General features: G+C 46.0%; 1 protein-coding gene across 1 annotated transcript in view; it reads right to left on the bottom strand.

Annotated features, from left to right (window-relative positions):
• Positions 1-1,540, bottom strand: part of LOC123723862 (bifunctional heparan sulfate N-deacetylase/N-sulfotransferase 4) — a gene marked incomplete at both ends in the record, with an annotated part of 29,050 nt that extends 27,510 nt beyond the window's left edge. Inside the window, one exon of the mRNA XM_045713813.1 lies at positions 1,349-1,540. Coding sequence (XP_045569769.1) covers positions 1,349-1,540 — 192 coding nt within the window. The remainder of the gene's footprint in view (positions 1-1,348) is intronic.
• Between the last annotated feature and the right edge of the window lie 20,927 nt (positions 1,541-22,467).

The raw sequence follows: 22,467 nt of genomic DNA, 5'->3' as shown, positions 1-22,467 counted from the left end.
GCAACGTTGGGGAATATTTTCCTCCAATCAGTCGACTCTGATTTCCTGCTTCGTTCCTATTGGTTACGAGAATCCTCAGACTGAGACCTTAGTAGATCTCCAGGAACAGGGTCACCATAACAACAACAATAATAATAACAACAACAACAATAATAATAATAATAATATTAACCTTGTCAGGGAGGGGAGACAGGTCTCCCTTCCCCATAACAACAACAATAATAATAATAATAATAATAATAATAATAATAACAATAATAATAATAATATTAATATTAACAATAATAATAACAATATTAACCTAATAATAATAATAATAATAATAATATTAACAATAATAACAATAATAATAATAATAATAATAATAATAATAATAATAATAATAATAATAATAACAATATTAACCTAATAAAAATAATAATAATAATAATAATAATAATAATAATAATAATAATAATAATAACAATATTAACCTAATAATAATAATAATAATAATAATAACAATATTAACCTAATAATAATAATAATAATAATAATAATAATAATAATAATAATAATAATAACAATATTAACCTAATAAAATAATAATAATAATAATAATAATAATAATAATAATAACAATATTAACATAATAATAATAATAATAATAATAATAATAATAATAATAATAATAATAATTTAACCTAATAAAAATAATAAAAATAATAATAATAATAATAATAATAATAATAACAATATTAACCTAATAATAATAATAATAATAATAATAATAACAATATTAACATAATAATAATAATAATAATAATCTAATAATAATAATAATAATAATAATAATAATAATAATAATAATATTAACCTAATAATAATAATAATAATAATAATAATAATAATAACAATATTAACCTAATAAAAATAATAATAATAATAATAATAATAATAATAATAATAATAATAATAATAATATTTAACCTAATAATAATAATAATAATAATAATAATAATAATAATAATAACAATATTAACATAATAATAATAATAATAATAATAATAATAATAATAATAATAATAATAATAATAATAATAACAATATTAACATAATAATAATAATATTAACCTAATAATAATAATAATAATAATAATAATAATAATAATAATAATAATATTAACCTAATAATAATAATAATAATAATAATAATAATAATAATAATAATAATAATAATATTAACCTAATAATAATAATAATAACAATATTAACCTAATAATAATAATAATAATAATAATAATAATAATAACAATATTAACCTAATAATAATAATAATAATAATAATAATAATAATAATAATATTAACCTTGTCAGTGAGGAGAGGCAGGTCCCCCTTCCCCGGGGTGATCTCTGTGGTGAAGGGGTACCTGGCTGACTCCAGGATGGTGACGATGTCCTGTCCTAACTGGCTGTACTGTGATTCTACTAGAACCAATACTACCGGGTCTACTGAGGGGAGGGGTGGGCGTCGGGGTCTACTGAGGGGAGGGGTGGGCGTCGGGGTCTACTGAGGGGAGGGGTGGGCGTCGGGGTCTACTGAGGGGAGGGGTGGGCGTCGGGGTCTACTGAGGGGAGGGGTGGGCGTCGGGGTCTACTGAGGGAGGGGTGGGCGTCGGGGTCTACTGGGTGGAGGGGTGAGCGTCGGGGTCTACTGAGGGGAGGGGTGGGCGTCGGGGTCTACTGAGGGGAGGGGTGGGCGTCGGGGTCTACTGAGGGGAGGGGTGGGCGTCGGGGTCTACTGAGGGGAGGGGTGGGCGTCGGGGTCTACTGAGGGGAGGGGGTGGGCGTCGGGGTCTACTGAGGGGAGGGGTGGGCGTCGGGGTCTACTGAGGGGAGGGGGTGGGCGTCGGGGTCTACTGGGTGGAGGGGGTGGGCGTCGGGGTGTGTGTTGCGGTGTTTATCAGGGTGTGTGTTGGTGTGTGTGTTGGGGTGTTTATCAGGGTGTGTGTTGGTGTGTGTGTTGGGGTGTGTGTTGGGGTGTGTGTCGGGGTGTTTAGAAGGGTGTGTGTTGGGGTGTGTGTTGGGGTGTGTGTTGGGGTGTTTATCAGGGTGTGTGTCGGTGTGTGTGTCGGGGTGTTTATCAGGGTGTGTGTTGGGGTGTGTGTTGGGGTGTTTATCAGGGTGTGTGTCGGTGTGTGTGTCGGGGTGTTTATCAGGGTGTGTGTTGGGGTGTTTATCAGGGTGTGTGTTGGGGTGTTTAGAAGGGTGTGTGTTGGGGTGTGTGTCGGTGTGTGTGTTGGGGTGTTTAGAAGGGTGTGTGTTGGGGTGTGTGTCGGTGTGTGTGTTGGGGTGTTTATCAGGGTGTGTGTTGGGGTGTTTATCAGGGTGTGTGTTGGGGTGTTTATCAGGGTGTGTGTCGGTGTGTGTGTTGGTGTGTTTATCAGGGTGTGTGTTGGGGTGTTTATCAGGGTGTGTGTCGGTGTGTGTGTTGGTGTGTGTGTTGGTGTGTTTATCAGGGTGTGTGTCGGTGTGTGTGTTGGGGTGTTTATCACGGTGTGTGTTGGTGTGTTTATCAGGGTGTGTGTTGGGGTGTTTATCAGGGTGTGTGTTGGGGTGTTTATCAGGGTGTGTGTCGGTGTGTGTGTTGGGGGATCTGTAGGGAGTCGGAAAGGGCAGGGAACAGGCCACAGCAGCGTGCTCTCTTGATTGGTTAAGCTGTAGGGTGGGGGCGGAGTGAGAGAATAGGAAGTAGGCGGAGCCTAGCAGAGAGCCGGAGGCGAGGAGGAGGAGGAATCGCCGCAGGTGGCGACGGACGTGCACCGCTAACGACATCACTTCCTGAAGGGTGTGTGGATGGGTGTGTGTGTGTGTGTGTGTGTGTGTGTGTGTGTGTGTGTTTGTGTGTGTGTACGTCTCTATGCAGGAATTGTAACACGGACGTGGCGGGGAACACTGAGGACTGTCATGTCACCATGGTGATAGAAGGTCAGAAAGGTCAGCCCGAATGAACTCTCTCTCCACCAATCACAACCAAGGACACAGCGGGGGAGAGACGGCGTCGTCAGAGCAGCTCCTGGCTGTGATCTGCAACGAGACAACATGAGGTTAGACTCACGTCTGGTGTGTGTGTGTGTGTGTGTAGTGTGTAGTGTGGTGTGTGTGTAGTGTGGTGTGTGTGTAGTGTGTGTGTGTGTTGTGTGTGTAGTGTGTGTAGTGTGTTGTGTGTGTGTGTAGTGTGTGTAGTGTGTGTAGTGTGTGTGTGTAGTGTGTGTGTGTGTGTTTTCTCCCCTCATTCAACTTTTTCACCCCGGACGCTTTATCTGGACGTGGTTCGTCAGGACCTCCACCAGCCGAAGCTAAGTAGTAACATTAACATGATGCCTTCTGATTGCAGTCGCTGTTCTCATAATATACAGGAGAACGATCAGCCTTACGGCGAGGATAGCCCTGCTGCAAGCCCAGCTTCAGACGCGAACGTTAGGCGAGGGTAATTTCAGTGTAGGAAAGGATGAAACAGCGTCTGTGCCACCAGTAAGTACAGATAGTAACGTTAGTATAAACCCCATTCGCACGGTCCCCGCAGCCGGACAACTTTCTCATGGCTTCTGGAGGGAAACGCTGTAGGAATGCTCAACCTGTGTCGCTCATTCAGCCGGCAGAAACTTTCAACCCGTTCTCCCCGTTAAGCCTGATGAATTTACTGTGTTAAATGAGGCCTCACCCCTGGTTACACTAGTGACCATACCCCCCGTGCATCCGGCAAAGGCGGAGGTGTTGCTAACATTTACGATAGCAAATTTCAATTTACAAAAAAATAAACAATGACGTTTTCGTCTTTTGAGCTTCTAGTCATGAAATCTATGCAGCCTACTCACTCACTTTTTATAGCTACTGTTTACAGGCCTCCTGGGCCGTATACAGTGTTCCTCACCGAGTTCCCTGAATTCCTATCGGATCTTGTAGTCATAGCAGATAATATTCTAATTTTTGGTGACTTTAACATTCACATGGAAAAGTCCACAGACCCACTCCAAAAGGCTTTCGGAGCCATCATCGACTCAGTGGGTTTTGTCCAACATGTCTCTGGACCTACTCACTGCCACAGTCATACTCTGGACCTAGTTTTGTCCCATGGAATAAATGTTGTCGATCTTAATATTTTCCTCAAAATCCTGGATTATCGGACCACCATTTTATTGCATTTGCAATCGCAACAAATAATCTGCTCAGACCCCAACCAAGGAGCATTAAAAGTCGTGCTATAAATTCTCAGACAACCCAAAGATTCCTTGATGCCCTTCAGACTCCCTCTGCCTACCCAAGGACGTCAGAGGACAAAAAATCAGTTAACCACCTAACCGAGGAACTCAATTTAACCTTGCGCAATACCCTAGATGCAGTTGCACCCCTAAAAATTAAAAACATCTGTCATAAGAAACTAGCTCCCTGGTATACAGAAAATACACGAGCTCTGAAGCAAGCTTCCAGAAAATTGGAACGGAAATGGCGCCACACCAAACTGGAAGTCTTCCGACTAGCTTGGAAAGACAGTACCGTGCAGTATCGAAGAGCCCTCACTGCTGCTCGATCATCCTATTTTTCCAACTTAATTGAGGAAAATAAGAACAATCCGAAATTTCTTTTTGATACTGTCGCAAAGCTAACTAAAAAGCAGCCTTCGCAAATGGAGGATGGCTTTCACTTCAGCAGTAATAAATTTATGAACTTCTTTGAGGAAAAGATCATGATCATTAGAAAGCAAATTATAGACTCCTCTTTAAATCTGCGTATTCCTCCAAAGCTCCGTTGTCCTGAGTCTGCACAACTCTGCCAGGACCTAGGATCAAGGGAGATACTAAAGTGCTTTAGTACTATATCTCTTGACACAATGATGAAATTAATCGTGCTCCTAGATCTTAGTGCCGCTTTTGATACCATCGATCACCACATTCTTTTGGAGAGATTGGAAACCCAAATTGGTCTACACGGACAAGTTCTGGCCTGGTTTAGATCTTATCTGTTTGAAAGATATCAGTTTGTCTCTTTGGATGGTTTGTCCTCTGACAAATCAATTGTAAATTTCGGTGTTCCTCAAGGTTCCGTTTTAGGACCACTATTGTTTTCACTATATATTTTACCTCTTGGGGATGTCATTCGAAAACATAATGTTAAATTTCACTGCTATGCGGACGACACACAGCTTTACATTTCAATGAAACATGGTGAAGCCCCAAAATTGCACTCGCTAGAAGCCTGTGTTTCAGACATAAAGAAGTGGATGGCTGCAAACTTTCTACTTTTAAACTCGGACAAAACAGAGATGCTTGTTCTAGGTCCCAAGAAACAAAGAGATCTTCTGTTAAATCTGACAATTAATCTGGATGGTTGTACAGTCGTCTCAAATAAAACTGTGAAGGACCTCGGCGTTACTCTGGACCCTGATCTCTCTTTTGAAGAACATATCAAGACTGTTTCAAGGACAGCTTTTTTCCATCTACGTAACATTGCAAAAATCTGAAACTTTCTGTCCAAAAATGACGCAGAAAAATTTATCCATGCTTTTGTTACTTCTAGGCTGGACTACTGCAATGCTCTACTTTCCGGCTACCCGGATAAAGCACTAAACAAACTTCAGTTAGTGCTAAATACGGCTGCTAGAATCCTGACTAGAACCAAAGAATTTGATCATATTACTCCAGTGCTAGCCTCCCTACACTGGCTTTCTGTTAAGGCAAGGGCTGATTTCAAGGTTTTACTGCTAACCTACATTACATGGGCTTGCTCCTACCTATCTTTCCAATTTGGTCCTGCCGTACATACCTACACGTACGCTACGGTCACAAGACGCAGGCCTCCTAATTGTCCCTAGAATTTCTAAGCAAACGGCTGGAGGTAGGGCTTTCTCCTATAGAGCTCCATTTTTATGGAATGGTCTGCCTACCAATGTGAGAGACGCAGACTCAGTCTCAACCTTTAAGTCTTTACTGAAGACTTATCTCTTCAGTAGGTCCTATGATTAAGCATAGTCTGGCCCAGGAGTGTGAAGGTGAACGGAAAGGCTGGAGCAACGAACCGCCCTTGCTGTCTCTGCCTTGCCGGTTCCCCTCTTTCCACTGGGATTCTCTGCCTCTAACCCTTTTACAGGGGCTGAGTCACTGGCTTACTGGTGTTCTTCCATGCCGTCCATGGGAGGGGTGCGTCACTTGAGTGGGTTGAGTCACTGACGTGGTCTTCCTGTCTGGGTTGGCGCCCCCCCTTGGGTTGTGCCATGGCGGAGATCGTTGTGGGCTATACTCGGCCTTGTCTTAGGACGGTAAGTTGGTGGTTGGAGACATCCCTCTAGTGGTGTGGGGGCTGTGCTTTGGCAAAGTGGGTGGGGTTATATCCTGCCTGTTTGGCCCTGTCCGGGGGTATCATCGGATGGGGCCCCAGTGTCTTCTGATCCCTCCTGTCTCAGCCTCCAGTATTTATGCTGCAGTAGTTTATGTGTCGGGGGGCTAGGGTCAGTCTGTTACATCTGGAGTATTTCTCTTGTCTTATCCGGTGTCCTGTGTGAATTTAAATATGCTCTCTCTAATTCTCTCTTTCTCTCTTTCTTTCTCTCTCTTGGAGGACCTGAGCCCTAGAACCATGCCTCAGGACTACCTGGTATGATGACTCCTTGCTGTCCCCAGTCCCCCTGGCCGTGCTGCTGCTCCAGTTTCAACTGTTCTGCCTGCGGCTATGGAACCCTGACCTGTTCACCGGACGTGCTTGTTGCACCCTCGACAACTACTATGATTATTATTATTTGACCATGCTGGTCATTTATGAACATTTTAACATCTTGACCATGTTCTGTTATAATATCCACCCGGCACAGCCAGAAGAGGACTGGCCACCCCTCATAGCCTGGTTCCTCTCTGGTTCCTCCTAGGTTTTTGGCCTTTCTAGGGAGTTTTTCCTAGGGAGTTTTTCCTAGCCACCGTGCTTCTTTCACATGCTTTGCTTGCTGTTTGGGGTTTTAGGCTGGGTTTCTGTACAGCACTTTGAGATATCAGCTGATGTACGAAGGGCTATATAAAAATACATTTGATTGATTTTGTGTGTGTGTGTGTGTGTGTGTGTGTGTGTGTGTGTGTGTGTTCTAGTCAGTGTCTTCTAGGGAGTCGTAGGCAACAGCTGGTAAAGACAGACTGACTGAAAACAACCTGTAGCCTTAGGGTTCATCACACACACACACACACACACACACACACACACCCAGACCAGTACTGCAGGCTGTAAACCATAGGTGCTATACCTCATTCATTCATCCCTCCATCACTTATTCCCCTCCCCTCCATCTCTCCATCCCTCCATCCCTCCATCTCTCATCCCTCCTTCCCTCCATCACTCCATCCCTCCATCCCTCCATCACTTATTCCCTCCATCCTTCCATCCCTCCTTCCCTCCATCCCTCCATCCTTCCATCCCTCCATCCCTCCATCACTTATTCCCTCCATCCTTCCATCTCTCCATCTCTCCATCCCTCCATCCCTCCATCACTTATTCCCTCCATCCTTCCATCCTTCCATCCCTCCATCTCTCCATCTCTCCATCTCTCCATCCCTCCATCTCTCCATCTCTCCATCCCCTCCATCCCTCCATCTCTCCTTCCCTCCATCCCTCCATCGCTCCATCCCTCCATCACTTATTCCCTCCATCCTTCATCCTTCCATCCCTCCATCCCTCCATCTCTCATCCCTCCTTCCCTCCATCACTCCATCCCTCCATCCTTCCATCCCTCCATCACTTATTCCCTCCATCCTTCCATCCCTCCATCACTTATTCCCTCCATCCTTCCATCCTTCCATCTCTCCATCTCTCCATCCCTCCATCCCTCCATCCCTCCATCACTTATTCCCTCCATCCTTCCATCCCTCCATCCCTCCATCCCTCCATCCCTCCATCCCCCCATCCCCCCCATCCCTCCATCCCTCCATCCCTCCATCTCTCCATCCCTCCATCTCTCCATCCCTCCATCCCTTCATCTCTCCATCCCTCCATCCCTCCATCCCTCCATCTCTCCTCCCTCCATCCCTCCATCTCTCTATCCCTCCATCACTCCCTCCATCCCTCCATCTCTCATCTCTCCATCTCTCCATCCCTCCATCCCTCCATCTCACAACTGGTTACTAAACTACTAACTACCCATAGCCTAACATAATCACAACTGGTTACTAAACTACCCGTAGCCTTACATAATCACAACTGGTTACTAAACTACTAACTACCCGTAGCCTAACATAATCACAACTGGTTATGAAACTACTAACTACCCATAGCCTAACATAATCACAACTGGTTATGAAACTACTAACTACCCATAGCCTAACATAATCACAACTGGTTATGAAACTACTAACTACCCGTAGCCTAACATAATCACAACTGGTTACTAAACTACTAACTACCCGTAGCCTAACATAATCACAACTGGTTACTAAACTATTAACTACCCGTAGCCTAACATAATCACAACTGGTTACTAAACTACTATCTACCCGTAGCCTAACATAATCACAACTGGTTATGAAACTACTAACTACCCGTAGCCTTACATAATCACAACTGGTTATGAAACTACTAACTACCCGTAGCCTAACATAATCACAACTGGTTACTAAACTACTAACTACCCGTAGCCTTACATAATCACAACTGGTTACTAAACTACTAACTACCCGTAGCCTAACATAATCACAACTGGTTACTAAACTACTAACTACCCGTAGCCTAACATAATCACAACTGGTTACTAAACTATTAACTACCCGTAGCCTAACATAATCACAACTGGTTACTAAACTACTAACTACCCATAGCCTAACATAATCACAACTGGTTACTAAACTACTAACTACCCATAGCCTAACATAATCACAACTGGTTACTAAACTACTAACTACCCATAGCCTAACATAATCACAACTGGTTACTGTCTGTCTGTCTATCTGTCTGTCCCTCCGTCTCTATCTGTCTGTCTGTCTGTCTCTATCTGTCTGTCTGTCTGTCTGTCTGTCTGTCTGTCTGTCTGTCTGTCTGTCTGTCTGTCTTGTCTGTCATAGCGGATTGTTGTATTAAACCTGTCTGTCTGTTAGTCAACAACAACATTCTCATGGTTGTCATGGTTACGAGCGACAAAAACAACAAGAAATGAATTGTGTTTCCATAGAAACTAAATGAATCACATCTCAGATTGACCGGTTAAATGTCAAACAAAATGATCGTTTTCTGTTTACAGTGAAAACTATAAATACCTTACAACATGTCATGTTAATCACGCTGAATGATATTAACGACATCGGAAGAACGGGATAGAAACACCAAGGATCCGACGTGATCAAATTAGCAAATAGACATTCCAACACACACGCAGCTCCCTTGTAAAGAAAAACAATGAGAGATAGAAGAGGAGAAGGGAGAGAGAGTGAGGAAAGGAAGAAGGAAAGAGAGAGAGTCTTCCTCGCTTTTCCGCAAGTAAATTCACTAAAGGTTTTAAAAAAAAACATCTGTTTCATCCTCAGTGCTTTCACAACAACAACAACAACAACAACAACAACAAGCTCAGCCAGAGTAGCGAGTCTATGTTTTACCTCTAGCCGGGATGAGGGAGCTGCCGGGCGGGCAGGTTGAGCGAAGGTGAGCCACTGGTCTGGAGCCGTGTTGGAGGAAGGTAAATCCGCATGTATATCGGGCTGTCTACTCTCTCTCTCTCTCTCTCCCTCTCTCTCTCTCTCTCTCTCTCTCTCGTCACTAGAACAGAGGCAACCAGCCGGGAATAATCGTCTCTCTTCCTCCTCCGTCTACTCCTCTCATTCACCATTCCTCCCTTCCTGCACTCTCTCTCTCCTCATTCTCTGTCCTCTCCTCTCTTTCTCTCCCAGATGAGAGCAGCGAAGAGAGACACGTCAAGTGTTTAACAGCGGGCACGCGTGAGACAAACTGATATTATCTGTGCCGCTTTCCGTTACCGACCGACTGCCTGCTGCCAGCTACACTACAGCTTCTGTTCCGTCAGCCGCTCCCGAGAGAGAGAGAGAGACTCTCTCAATTTGGCATGATGGCCTGCTATACAAAATGATGGAATGTGGTTTTGGGGGCAACAACAAAAAAAAAAACACATGCCACACAGTGTTAAAAGTTAAAATTGGCAAAAAGAAACCACCCAGATGTATTTTCTCAGGACTGTGGGGTGAGACAGGGATGCCACTTCAGCCCGATGCTCTTCAACACACAGGACCAGTCAAAAAGTTTGGACACAACCAACTCATTCAAGGAGTTTTTCTTTATTTTTACTATTTTCTACATTGTAGAATAATAGTGAAGACATCAAAAACTATGAAAAAATAACACACATGGAATCATGTAGTAACCCTCCCCCCCCCCACCCCAAAAAAAGTGTTAAACAAATCAAAATATATATTATTCAAAGTAGCCACCCTTTGCCTTGATGACATCATTGCATCACTTCCTGCCATTTGTTTTGTTCTCCTCAGTTTTGTTTCTTGTTAATTTCGCTCGCTTTGGCGCCGACAGAAATGATCGCCTCGCTTCAGGTCCTTAGCAAACTATGCAGTGCTTTGTTTTTTTTTTAATGTATTATCTCTTACATTGTTAGCCCAGAAAATCTCAAGTGTTAATACGTACAGCCGGGAAGAACTATTGGATATAAAAGCGATGTCAACTTACCAACATTACGACCAGGAATACGTCTTTCTCGAAGCGGATCCTTCGTTCTGACCTACACCCTGGACATGGGATCTTATCCCAGAGGCCCGACCCAAAACAACGCAGTCGCTGCAGGAGAGGCAGACGGAGCGGCCTACTGGTCAGACTCAGAAGGCGAGCACACGATCCACCGCTCCCGAGCATATTACTCGCCAATGTCCCAATCTCTAGATAACAAGGTGGACGAAATTAGGGCACGAGTTGCCTTCCAGAGAGACATCAGCGATTGTAACATTCTCTGTTTCACGGAAACATGACTCACTCGGGATATGTTGTCAGAGTCGGTACAGCCAACCCGGTTTCTTCACACATCGCGCCGACAGAAACAAACATCTCTCTGGTAAGAAGAAGGGCGGCAGCGTGTATGCCTTATGATTAACGACTCATGGTGTAATCACAACAATAATCAGGAACTCAAGTTCTTTTGTTCACCTGACCTAGAATTCCTTACAATCAAATGCCGACCGAATTATCTTCCAAGAGAATTCTCTTAGATTATAGTCTCAGTCGTGTAAAGCAGACACCTCGACGGAAATAACTTCCCTGTAAACTGGAAACCACGTATCCTGAGGCTGCATTTATTGTAGCTGGGGATTTAAACAAAGCTAATCTGAGAACAAAACTTTCTAAATTCTATCAGCATATCGAATACGCGACTCGAGCTGGTAGCATTCTGGATCACTGCTACTCGAACTTCCGCGATGCGTACAAAACCCTCCCCCGCCCTGCCTTCGGTAAATCTGACCACGACTCCATTTTGCCTGTAGACAGGAACTAAAACAGGAAACAGCCGTGTTCACGGCCAATACAATGCTGGTCTGACCAATCGGATTCCCTACGCTTGATCACGTGGACTGGGATATATTCCGGATAGCCTCAGACAATAACATTGATGTATACGCTGATTCGGTGAGCGAGTTTATTAGCAAGTGCATTGGTTTGGTTTGACTAGGTATTCCCCTCTTTCCCTAAAGCCCTTTGAATTGAACGAAGAGAAAGATAGAGATGAGGGGGGAGAGAGAAGTAGATCAAATCAAAATCAAATCAAATCAAATGTATTTATAAAGCCCTTCGTACATCAGCTGATATCTCAAAGTGCTGTACAGAAACCCAGCCTAAAACCCCCCAAACAGCAAGCAATGCAGGTGTAGAAGCACGGTGGCTAGGAAAAACTCCCTAGAAAGGCCAGAACCTAGGAAGAAACCTAGAGAGGAACCAGGCTATGAGGGGTGGCCAGTCCTCTACTGGCTGTGCCGGGTGGAGATTATAACAGCACATGGCCAAGATGATCAAATGTTCATAGATGACCAGCATTGTCAAATAATAATAATCATAGTAGTTGTCGAGGGTGCAACAAGTCAGTAACACAAGAGTAAGTGTCAGTTGGCTTTTTCATAGCCGATCTTTGAGAGTATCTCTACCGCTCCTGCTGTCTCTAGAGAGTTGAAAACAGCAGGTCTGGGACAGGTAGCACGTCCGGTGAACAGGTCAGGGTTCCAGCAGGTCTGGGACAACAGGTCTGGGACAGGTAGCACGTCCGGTGAACAGGTCAGGGTTCCAGCAGGTCTGGGACAGCAGGTCTGGGACAGGTAGCATCAAATAGATCAGTGATGGGCACAGACAACCAAGACTGTCCTCAGAGCCACTCTGAGACGGAGATGGGTTGTCAAGGTAACAACGTCGGCGGGGAAAAAGAGAATAGATTTGCTTTCATAAAAGACAGAAGGCCATGGAAACTATTTGTGAAAGAGAGAGAGAGAGAGAGACAGGAGAGAAAGAGAATAGAGAGAGAGAAAGAGAATAGAGAGAGAGAGATGGAGAGAGAGAGAGACAGGAGAGAAAGAGAATAGAGAGAGAGAGAGAGAATAGAGAGAGAGAGAGAATAGAGAGAGAGAATAGAGAGAGAGAGAGAGAGAGAGAGAGAGAGAGAGAGAGAGAGAGAGAGAGAGAGAGAGAGAGAGAGAGAGAGAGAGAGAGAGAGAGAGAGAGAGAGAGAGAGAGACAGAGAGAGACAGAGAGAGACAGAGAGAGACAGAGACAGAGAGAGAGGGAGGGGGAGGGAGAGAGAGAGAGAGAGGGAGGGGGGAGTGATAGAGAGGGGAGGGGGGGAGTGATAGAGAGAGGAGGGGAGGGTAGTGATAGAGAGGGGAGGGAGAGAGAGAGAGAGAGAGAGAGGGAGGGAGGGGGGAGTGATAGGGAGGGGGAGTGAGAGAGAGGGAGGGAGGCAGGGAGGGGGAGTGATAGAGAGAGGAGGGGAGGGTAGTGATAGAGAGGGGAGGGGAGAGAGAGAGGGAGAGGGAGGCAGGGAGGGGGGAGTGATAGAGAGAGGAGGGGAGGGTAGTGATAGAGAGAGGAGGGGGGAGTGATAGAGAGGGGAGGGGGAGTGATAGAGAGAGGAGGGGAGGGTAGTGATAGAGAGGGGGAGGGAGAGAGAGAGAGAGAGAGAGGGAGGGAGGGGGGAGTGATAGAGAGGGGAGGGGGGAGTGAGAGAGAGGGAGGGAGGCAGGGAGGGGGGGAGTGATAGAGAGAGGAGGGGAGGGTAGTGATAGAGAGGGGAGGGGGAGAGAGAGAGGGAGAGGGAGGCAGGGAGGGGGAGTGATAGAGAGAGGAGGGGAGGGTAGTGATAGAGAGAGGAGGGGGAGTGAGAGAGAGGGAGGGAGGGAGGGGGGAGTGATAGAGAGAGAGGGAGGGAGGGGGAGTGATAGAGAGGGGAGGGGGAGTGAAAGAGAGAGAGGGAGGGAGGGGGGAGTGAGAGAGAGAGGAGGGGAGGGTAGTGATAGAGAGGGGAGGGGGAGTGAGAGAGAGGGAGGGAGGGGGAGTGAGAGAGAGAGGAGGGGAGGGTAGTGATAGAGAGGGGAGGGGGAGTGAAAGAGAGAGAGGGAGGGAGGGGGAGTGATAGAGAGAGGAGGGGAGGGTAGTGATAGAGAGGGGAGGGGGAGAGAGAGAGAGGGAGGGAGGGAGGGGGATATCAGTAATAGAGTGATCAGATGTCTTCAGGGAGGAAGGGAAAGTGGGAATGTGGAGGAGGGGAGGAGGGGAGGAGGGGAGGAGGTAAAATGATCTCCCTCCGTGTCTCTGACCTTGTTCTCTCTCTCTAAAAAAACAGAGTTACAACCCCAAACTAAACATGATCTCTCTCTCTCTCTCTCTCTCTCTCTCTCTCTCTCTCTCTCTCTCTCTCTCTCTCCACCCCTTCCTCCTCACAATTCAATTTCAATTCAAGGGTCTTTATTGACATGGGAAACATATGTTAACATTGTCAAAGCAAGTGAGGTAGATAATAAACAAAAAGTGAAATAAACAATACAAATGAACAGTAAACATTTACACTCACAGAACTTCCAGAAGAATAAAGACATTTCAAATGTCATATTATGTCTATATACAGTGTTGTAACGATGTGCAAATAGTTAAAGTACAAAAGGGAAAATAAATCAACATAAATATGGGTTGTATTTACAATGGTGTTTGTTCTTCACTGGTTGACCTTTTCTTGTGGCAACAGGTCACACATCTTGCTGCTGTGATGAAACACTGTGGTATTTCACCCAGTAGATATGGGAGTTTAACAAAATTGGGTTTGATTTCTAATTCTTTGTGGATCTGTGTAATCTGAGGGAAATATGTGTCTCTAATATGGTCATACATTTGGCAGGAAGTTAGGAAGTGCAGCTCAGTTTCCACCTCATTTTGTGGGCAGTGTTGCACACAGCCTGTCTTCTCTTGAGAGCCAGGTCTGCCTACAGCGGCCTTTCTCAATAGCAAGGCTACGCTCACTGAGTCTGTACATATTTCCTTAAGTTTGGGTCAGTACTCTCTGTTTAGGGCCAAATAGCATTCTAGTTTGCTCTGTGTCAAGTAATTCTATTTTTGTTTTCTCATGATTTGGCTGCGTCTCTCTCTCTCTTCTCCTCTCTCCTCTCTTCTCTTCTCCTCTCCCCTCCTCTCGTCTCCCCTCTTCTCGTCTCGTCTCTCCTCTCCTCTCCTCTCCTCTCTTCTCCCCTCCTCTCCTCTCTAACCTCTCCTCTCCGTTATATATCCAAGGGGAGAAAAGATAGATTACACCCTGTCTCATCAAGTATACACACACGGACAAGCACACACACACACACACACACCAGAAAGAGAAGCTGAGATGAAGCCTAGAACATTACAATGGCGGCCTACCCCCCGGGCCAAACCCGGACGACGCTGGGCCAACTGTGCGCCGCTCCATGGGACTCCCAATCACAGCCGGATGTGATACTGCCTGGATTCGAACCAAGGACTGTAGTCACACCTCTTGCACTGAGATGCAGTGCCTTTGACAGCTGCGCCACTCGGGAGTCCACATGAGTCACTGAGTCACTTTGTAACCTGGACCATTACTGTACTGAGTCACTGAGTCACTGTGTAACCTGGACCATTACTGTACTGAGTCACTGAGTCACTGTGTAACCTGGACCATTACTGTACTGAGTCACTGAGTCACTATGTAACCTGGACCATTACAGTAGTGAGTCACTGAGTCACTATGTAACCTGGACCATTACGGTAGTGAGTCACTGAGTCACTTTATAACCTGGACCATTACAGTAGTGAGTCACTGAGTCACTTTGTAACCTGGACCATTACAGTACTGAGTCACTGAGTCACTTTATAACCTGGACCATTACTGTAGTGAGTCACTTTATAACCTGGACCATTACTGTAGTGAGTCACTTTATAACCTGGACCATTACTGTAGTGAGTCACTTTATAACCTGGACCATTACTGTAGTGAGTCACTTTATAACCTGGACCATTACTGTAGTGAGTCACTTTATAACCTGGACCATTACTGTAGTGAGTCACTTTATAACCTGGACCATTACTGTAGTGAGTCACTTTATAACCTGGACCATTACTGTAGTGAGTCACTTTATAACCTGGACCATTACTGTAGTGAGTCACTTTATAACCTGGACCATTACTGTAGTGAGTCACTTTATAACCTGGACCATTACTGTAGTGAGTCACTTTATAACCTGCACCATTACTGTAGTGAGTCACTTTATAACCTGGACCATTACTGTAGTGAGTCACTTTATAACCTGGACCATTACTGTAGTGAGTCACTTTATAACCTGGACCATTACTGTAGTGAGTCACTTTATAACCTGGACCATTACTGTAGTGAGTCACTTTATAACCTGGACCATTACTGTAGTGAGTCACTTTATAACCTGGACCATTACTGTAGTGAGTCACTTTATAACCTGGACCATTACTGTAGTGAGTCTATATTAACCAATGCTGGTTAAAGAGTTGACCCATAGCAAGGAACAATCACCGTTCCATCTTAAACAATGCTAGCCAGCCTCTAGGCTGTCTATTGGCACGCAATGGAAATGTACCTATTAGCACGCTAAGCTAATAACAATGGAAATGTTCCTATTAGCATGCTAAGCTAATAACAATGGAAATGTTCCTTTTAGCACGCTAAGCTAATAACAATGAAAATGTACCTATTTGCACGCTAAGCTAATAACAATGGAAATGTACCTATTAGCACGCTAAGCTGATAATAATGGAAATATACCTATTTGCACGCTAAGCTAATAACAATGGAAATGTTCCTATTAGCACGCTAAGCTAATAACAATGAAAATATACCTATTAGCACGCTAAGCTAATAACAATGGAAATGTACCTATTTGCACGCTAAACTAATAACAATGAAAATGTACATATTTGCACGCTAAGCTGATAATAATGGAAATGTACCTATTAGCACGCTAAGCTAATAACAATATAAATGACCCTATCTAGAAGGAGGAGACAGTACAGGTGCATCAAAGCTTGGACAGAGACACTGAAAAACAGTCTATCTCAAGGCCATCAGACTGTTAAATAGTCACCACCATCCCCCTACCTGGACTGCAGGGAGACACCTGTCACCAACCCCCTACCTGGACTGCAGGGAGACACACCTGTCACCAACCCCCCTACCTGGACTGCAGGGAGACACACCTGTCTCCAACCCCCCTACCTGGACTGCAGGGAGACACACCTGTCACCAACCCCCCTACCTGGACTGCAGGGAGACACACCTGTCACCAACCCCGTACATGGACTGCAGGGAGACACACCTGTCTCCAACCCCCCTACCTGGACTGCAGGGAGACACCTGTCACCAACCCCCTACCTGGACTGCAGGGAGACACACCTATCACCAACCCCCCTACCTGGACTGCAGGGAGACACACCTGTCACCAACCCCCCTACCTGGACTGCAGGGAGACACACCTGTCTCCAACCCCCCTACCTGGACTGCAGGGAGACACACCTGTCACCAACCCCCCTACCTGGACTGCAGGGAGACACCTGTCACCAACCCCCCTACCTGGACTGCAGGGAGACACACCTGTCACCAACCCCCCTACCTGGACTGCAGGGAGACACACCTATCACCAACCCCCCTACCTGGACTGCAGGGAGACACACCTGTCTCCAACCCCCCTACCTGGACTGCAGGGAGACACACCTGGTACCAACCCCCTACCTGGACTGCAGGGAGACACCTGTCACCAACCCCCTACCTGGACTGCAGGGAGACACACCTGTCACCAACCCCCTACCTGGACTGCAGGGAGACACACCTATCACCAACCCCCCTACCTGGACTGCAGGGAGACACACCTGTCTCCAACCCCCCTACCTGGACTGCAGGGAGACACCTGTCACCAACCCCCCTACCTGGACTGCAGGGAGACACACCTATCACCAACCCCCCTACCTGGACTGCAGGGAGACACACCTGTCCCCAACCCCCCTACCTGGACTGCAGGGAGACACCTGTCACCAACCCCCCTACCTGGACTGCAGGGAGACACACCTATCACCAACCCCCCTACCTGGACTGCAGGGAGACACACCTGTCACCAACCCCCTACCTGGACTGCAGGGAGACACCTGTCTCCAACCCCCCTACCTGGACTGCAGGGGGACACACCTGTCACCAACCCACCTACCTGGACTGCAGAGACACACCTGTCACCAACCCCCCTACCTGGACTGCAGGGACACACCTGTCACCAACCCCCCTACCTGGACTGCAGGGGGACACACCTGTCACCAACCCCCCTACCTGGACTGCAGGGAGACACACCTGTCTCCAACCCCCCTACCTGGACTGCAGGGACACACCTGTCACAAACCCCCCTACCTGGACTGCAGGGGACACCTGTCACCAACCCCCCTACCTGGACTGCAGGGAGACACACCTATCACCAACCCCCCTACCTGGACTGCAGGGAGACACACCTGTCACCAACCCCCTACCTGGACTGCAGGGGAGACACCTGTCTCCAACCCCCCTACCTGGACTGCAGGGGGACACACCTGTCACCAACCCACCTACCTGGACTGCAGAGACACACCTGTCACCAACCCCCCTACCTGGACTGCAGGGGGACACACCTGTCACCAACCCCCCTACCTGGACTGCAGGGAGACACACCTGTCTCCAACCCCCCTACCTGGACTGCAGGGAGACACACCTGTCTCCAACCCCCCTACCTGGACTGCAGGGAGACACCTGTCACCAACCCCCCTACCTGGACTGCAGGGACACACCTGTCTCCATTACCTCCCCTATACCTGGACTCCATTACCACCCCTATACCTGGACTCCATTACCTCCCCTATACCTGGACTCCATTACCTCCCCTACACCTGGACTCCATTACCTCCCCTATACCTGGACTCCATTACCTCCCCTATACCTGGACTCCATTACCTCCCCTATACCTGGACTCCATTACCTCCCCTATACCTGGACTCCATTACCTCCCCTATACCTGGACTCCATTACCTCCCCTATACCTGGACTCCATTACCTCCCCTATACCTGGACTCCATTACCTCCGCTATACCTGGACTCCATTACCTCCCCTATACCTGGACTCCATTACCTCCCCTATACCTGGACTCCATTACCTCCCCTATACCTGGACTCCATTACCTCCCCTATACCTGGACTCCATTACCTCCCCTATACCTGGACTCCATTACCTCCCCTATACCTGGACTCCATTACCTCCGCTATACCTGGACTCCATTACCTCCCCTATACCTGGACTCCATTACCTCCCCTATACCTGGACTCCATTACCTCCCCTATACCTGGACTCCATTACCACCCCTATACCTGGACTCCATTACCTCCCCTATACCTGGACTCCATTACCTCCCCTATACCTGGACTCCATTAACTCCCCCTATACCTGGACTCCATTACCTCCCCTATACCTGGACTCCATTACCTCCCCTATACCTGGACTCCATTACCTCCCCTATACCTGGACTCCATTACCTCATTACCTCCCCTATACCTGGACTCCATTACCTCCCCTATACCTGGACTCCATTACCACCCCCTATACCTGGACTCCATTACCTCCCCTATACCTGGACTCCATTACCTCCCCTATACCTGGACTCCATTACCTCCCCTATACCTGGACTCCATTACCTCCCCTATACCTGGACTCCATTACCTCCCCTATACCTGGACTCCATTACCTCCCCTATACCTGGACTCCATTACCTCCCCTATACCTGGACTCCATTACCTCCCCTATACCTGGACTCCATTACCTCCCCTATACCTGGACTCCATTACCTCCCCTATACCTGGACTCCATTACCTCCCCTATACCTGGACTCCATTACCTCCCCTATACCTGGACTCCATTACCTCCCCTATACCTGGACTCCATTACCTCCCCTATACCTGGACTCCATTACCACCCCTATACCTGGACTCCATTACCTCCCCTATACCTGGACTCCATTACCTCCCCTATACCTGGACTCCATTAACTCCCCCTATACCTGGACTCCATTACCTCCCCTATACCTGGACTCCATTACCTCCCCTATACCTGGACTCCATTACCTCCCCTATACCTGGACTCCATTACCTCATTACCTCCCCTATACCTGGACTCCATTACCTCCCCTATACCTGGACTCCATTACCACCCCTATACCTGGACTCCATTACCTCCCCTATACCTGGACTCCATTACCTCCCCTATACCTGGACTCCATTACCTCCCCTATACCTGGACTCCATTACCTCCCCCTATACCTGGACTCCATTACCTCCCCTATACCTGGACTCCATTACCTCCCCTATACCTGGACTCCATTACCTCCCCTATACCTGGACTCCATTACCTCCCCTATACCTGGACTCCATTACCTCCCCTATACCTGGACTCCATTACCTCCCCTATACCCAGCATATACGTTACAGCCTCTGTGTGTGTGTGTGTTTATGGTATGTGTGTGTGTGTGTGTGTGTGTGTGTGTGTGTGTGTGTGTGTGTGTGTGTGTGTGTGTGTGTGTGCTCAGAGCCCCGTAGGCCCCTAAGTGGTGAGTATTTATAGTGTGTCTGGGGGGGGAAACCAGGGTTATCAGAGAACCTGCTAATGGATCGCTGGACGGGAAACATTCACAGCCATGTACCTAGACAGGCACACACACACACACACACACACACACGGCACGCACGCCGCGCCGCCGCGCACGCCGCCGCACACACACACACACACACACACACACACACACACACACACACACACACACACACACACATACACAAACACACGTTTGGGGTCACTTAGAAATAGTGACCATTTTGACCATTAAAATAACATCAAATTGATCAGAAATACAGTGTAGACATTGTTAATGTTGTAAATGACTATTGTAGCTGGAAACAGCTGATTTTTAATGGAATATCTACATAGGCGTACAGAGGCCCATTATCAGCAACCATCACTCCTGTGTTCCAATAGCATCGTTGTGTTTGCTAATCCAAGTTTATCATTTTAAAAAGGGCTAATTGATCATTAGAAAACCCCTTTTTGCAATTACGTTAGCACAGCTGAACACTGTTATGATTAAGAAGTAACACAAACCTAGTGTAAACCAGGGGATAGATCTGGTCCCTGTACTGAAATCAGTCATCAACAGTAGTAATCAATAGAAACATATATGGTCCCTGTACTGAAATCAGTCATCAGTCATCAACAGTAGTAATCAATAGAAACATATCTGGTCCCTGTAGTGAAATCAGTCATCAACAGTAGTAATCAATAGAAACATATCTGGTCCCTGTAGTGAAATCAGTCATCAACAGTAGTAATCAATAGGAACATATCTGGTCCCTGTAGTGAAATCAGTCATCAACAGTAGTAATCAATAGAAACATATCTGGTCCCTGTAGTGAAATCAGTCATCAACAGTAGTAATCAATAGAAACATATCTGGTCCCTGTAGTGAAATCAGTCATCAACAGTAGTAATCAATAGAAACATATCTGGTCCCTGTAGTGAAATCAGTCATCAACAGTAGTAATCAATAGAAACATATCTGGTCCCTGTAGTGAAATCAGTCATCAACAGTAGTAATCAATAGAAACATATATGGACCCTGTAGTGAAATCAGTCATCAACAGTAGTAATCAATAGAAACATATCTGGTCCCTGTACTGAAATCAGTCATCAGTCATCAACAGTAGTAATCAATAGAAACAGATCTGCTTCCTGTAAATTAGAATATCGTAATGTCATTGTCCAATGAATGGCTGAATGTCGAACACCCCGTCCAGCAGACTGTTGATTGACCAATCACATTCATGTTGTCATGCTGTGTCACATGGTTACTAAGGTAATGGTCACTCAAAGTCAGGGAATGAGTCAAGAAATGTGCCTATTTTTCCTCGAAAGTACATAATGTCACGATTTTCAAAGCTATTCACGATATTACTGTCGACGTCCTGACCATAGAAAGATGTTATTTTCTATGGTAGAGTAGGTCAGGCGTGACCGGGGGGGTTTCTATGTTTTTTATTTCTATGTTCTTAGGTTCTAGTTTTGTATTTCTATGTTGGGGTTTTGTTTGGGATGATCTCCAATTAGAGGCAGCTGGTCCTCGTCTCTAATTGGAGATCATACTTAAGTAGTTTTTTTTTTCCATCTGGGTTTTGTGGGGTAATTAATTTTGAGTTGTGTATGTGTTCATCTCTGCGTCATGGTTTGTTGTTTTTGTAATTCAGTGTATTTATGTATCGCGTAGTTTCAAAGTATAAATAAAATGTGGAACGGCACACACGCTGCTCTTTGGTCCTCTTCTCCTTTCAACAGCCGTGACAATTACAGAGAACAAGTAAATTATCTAATATTACTGTTAAATATTTGTAATGTTATGCTTCTCGTTCACGTTAATTCAAGGTTTTATCGTGTTTTTTTCCCGAGCTGTCGCTCAGTTGGCTCCTATTTACTCTTTGATCAGAATTCACCACACGGCCCCATTGAGACACAATGGGTGTTAATACAAATCAAATGGATCTCACCTTTAAAGTTTTTCTGGCAGGAAACAAAGCTTAAGAAAGCAACGATACTGCCACCTTCTGGTCTGGAGTATTGGGACCAGACGGTGATACTGGATACTCTGCTGCTGAAGAAAGCAACGCTACTGCCACCTTCTGGTCTGGAGTATTGGGACCAGACGGTGATACTGGATACTCTGCTGCTGAACAAAGCAACGCTACTGCCACCTTCTGGTCTGGAGTATTGGGACCAGACGGTGATACTGGATACTCTGCTGCTGAAGAAAGCAACGCTACTGCCACCTTCTGGTCTGGAGTATTGGCACCAGATGGACGGTGATACTGGATACTCTGCTGCTGAAGAAAGCAAC

The sequence above is a fragment of the Salmo salar genome, unplaced genomic scaffold (assembly GCF_905237065.1).
Source record: "Salmo salar unplaced genomic scaffold, Ssal_v3.1, whole genome shotgun sequence".
In the NCBI taxonomy this organism is placed as follows: Eukaryota; Metazoa; Chordata; class Actinopteri; order Salmoniformes; family Salmonidae; genus Salmo; species Salmo salar.
Note: the sequence above shows the minus strand (reverse complement) of the source record. Positions and strands in the feature narration are given on the sequence as shown.